A 2,322-nucleotide genomic window follows, 5' to 3' on the forward strand; every position below is an offset into this window, starting at 1 on the left:
AAGAATATCATACATCCGCAGCTGGAGGACACAAGGGTATAACTAAAACTTATAAACGAATACGACAGGAATTTTTTTGGAAAAATATGAAAGAAGATATACGAAACTATATTTTATCGTGCATTAGTTGTCAGAAGAAAAAGTTAGTACGAAACAAAACACGTCAGCCTATGGTTATCACCGATACGCCGTTGAATACCTTCGATAAGGTAGCATTGGATATCGTCGGTCCTTTACCGGTCACTGCCTCAGGGAATTGCTACGTTCTAACTATGCAAGACGATTTATCAAAATATTCCATAGCAGTACCTTTACAAGAAATGGATGCTATGACGGTAGCCGAAGCTTTCATTAAACATTGTATTTGTCAATTCGGATCGCCTCGAACAGTTCTTACGGATCAAGGACGAAATTTTATTAGTTCACTTATGCGAGAATTAACTAGAAGATTCCGAATTAAAAAATTAAAAACAACAGCATTTCATCCTCAATCAATCAAACGGATCTTTAGAAAGGTCTCATCACGTATTAGCTGAATATCTGAAACATTATGTAAGCGAAAAGGAAAATTGGGATATATGGTTGGAAATGGCTATGTTTTCCTATAATACCAGTACTCATGAAGCTACAGGTTTCACCCTATTCGAACTGATTTATGGAAAATTAGCAAGAATTCCATCAAGTTTATCATCAGAACAGCTAGGAAGAACGTATGACGAATATCTGGAAGAATTGATGGATGACCTAGACGAAGTACGAAAAATAGCTAGGGAAAATTTAGAAAAAGCTAAAAAAAGATCCAAAGGATATTACGATAGAAAAATAAATCCAAGGAAATTCACTCCTGGACAATTCGTGTTTTTATTAAGAGGAACCGTCATAAGGAAATACGATAATCAATATGTAGGACCATATGAGATTATCGAAGTATATGAAAATGGAAATGTCAAACTTAAGATATCTCAAAAGAAAACCAAAATCGTCCATTCAAATCTAATCAAGGAAGCGCACTAGATAAATAAATCTTTCCCAAATTGTCACAAAATAACTTTGAAATTTTATTTAATAGGAAACAATGGGATATTTTGACCCTCAAGAAATTTCCCACTGGGATTTAATTGAACAAGAAGAAGTGTGGGAACAATTAGCCCAGGAAATGTTCGACTTAAAAGAACAGTTACAGGAAATATTGAGATTAGAAAGACAGCTACGAAGAAGAGTATATCGAGCGCGCATGAGGAAGGAGTTAGACGATCTATGGTTGGAAGATAGTGACGATTCACCACACGACATATTTGACTTAAGGTCATTATTTTACTTATCAATATTAAATAACTAAAGGAGATTGATGTCGGGAATAGGAATTTTAGAATACAAGAAGAAAAACAAATATTTTAAAATAAATGATTATATTTTAACAAAATGTGAAATAGAAAATATATAAAGAATAATTGTTAAAATAAAATACTTATACTATATCTATACACCATACATCTTATATTCTAATATCTATTGCAATATGCTGAAATGACAATTTTAAATTTTTAGAAGTTTAGAATTTTGAACATGACAAGTATAAAATAAACCGAAATAAAAATCCAAAAACACAAAAACATCACTATCAAAAAACTATCCACATTTTCGCTTTCACTTTCACCGAAGAGGGTTGTGAGGTCTCCGCAATGGGGCAGGAGGATCTCGCGGACGGAATAGTCGCCTTCCTTCTTGAATCTCTGCTACTGGAACAGCGGGCCTTACCCGAATCCCGGTAGTGACGAACCAGAAGTGGTCCCCAATCCCCGGATAGAAGAAATATCCAGGACCTCTTACTTCGCCGATGTTAATACGGCTAAGGATCCTGGACATCTGTGGGGCAGGGAGTTGGAGCCACTCGTCTGGCAGATCAACAACCTCTTCGTGACCGTTTAAATGGTTAGGAAGGGTGTCAAAAAATTCCTGAAAATAAACAAAAATTAGTAAAAACGAAATGAATAAAAATAATATTGATAACAAATTTGTAATACTTACAAAGTCGCGAACTTCCTCGTGATTCTGTCCGTTTGCTGGTGGACGCTCAGGTTCCCTCATGGGGAGTTCCAGCAGAAAGGATAAAATAAATAGAAAAAAATTGAACATGGTGACTCTTTGAATAATAAGAGGAGATTTAGAGTTATACTCGATGTCAAGCAAGTAATGAACAGGAATCGCGGGAGCACAATGTTTTATAGACAGGTAGAAGAGAAAGGAAATAAAGAATTCAATAGTCACAAGTTGATAAGAAGATTCGCGTTTCAAAAAAAATGTGGAAACTGATATTAATAC

At 35.0% G+C, this 2,322-nt stretch overlaps 1 protein-coding gene across 1 annotated transcript; it reads right to left on the reverse strand.

Annotated features, from left to right (window-relative positions):
- Window positions 1-1,543: 1,543 nt before the first annotated feature.
- LOC107273114 lies at window positions 1,544-2,273 on the reverse strand. The gene is made up of 2 exons (XM_015750951.2): window positions 2,029-2,273; window positions 1,544-1,956 (listed from the first exon to the last, which is right to left on the reverse strand). Exons 1-2 carry the CDS (start codon window positions 2,134-2,136, stop codon window positions 1,654-1,656), a joined length of 411 nt encoding a protein of 136 aa, XP_015606437.1. The 5' UTR covers window positions 2,137-2,273; the 3' UTR covers window positions 1,544-1,653.
- Between the last annotated feature and the right edge of the window lie 49 nt (window positions 2,274-2,322).

The sequence above is a fragment of the Cephus cinctus genome, unplaced genomic scaffold, assembly GCF_000341935.2.
Source record: "Cephus cinctus unplaced genomic scaffold, Ccin1 Ccin1_scaffold1396, whole genome shotgun sequence".
In the NCBI taxonomy this organism is placed as follows: domain Eukaryota; kingdom Metazoa; phylum Arthropoda; class Insecta; order Hymenoptera; family Cephidae; genus Cephus; species Cephus cinctus.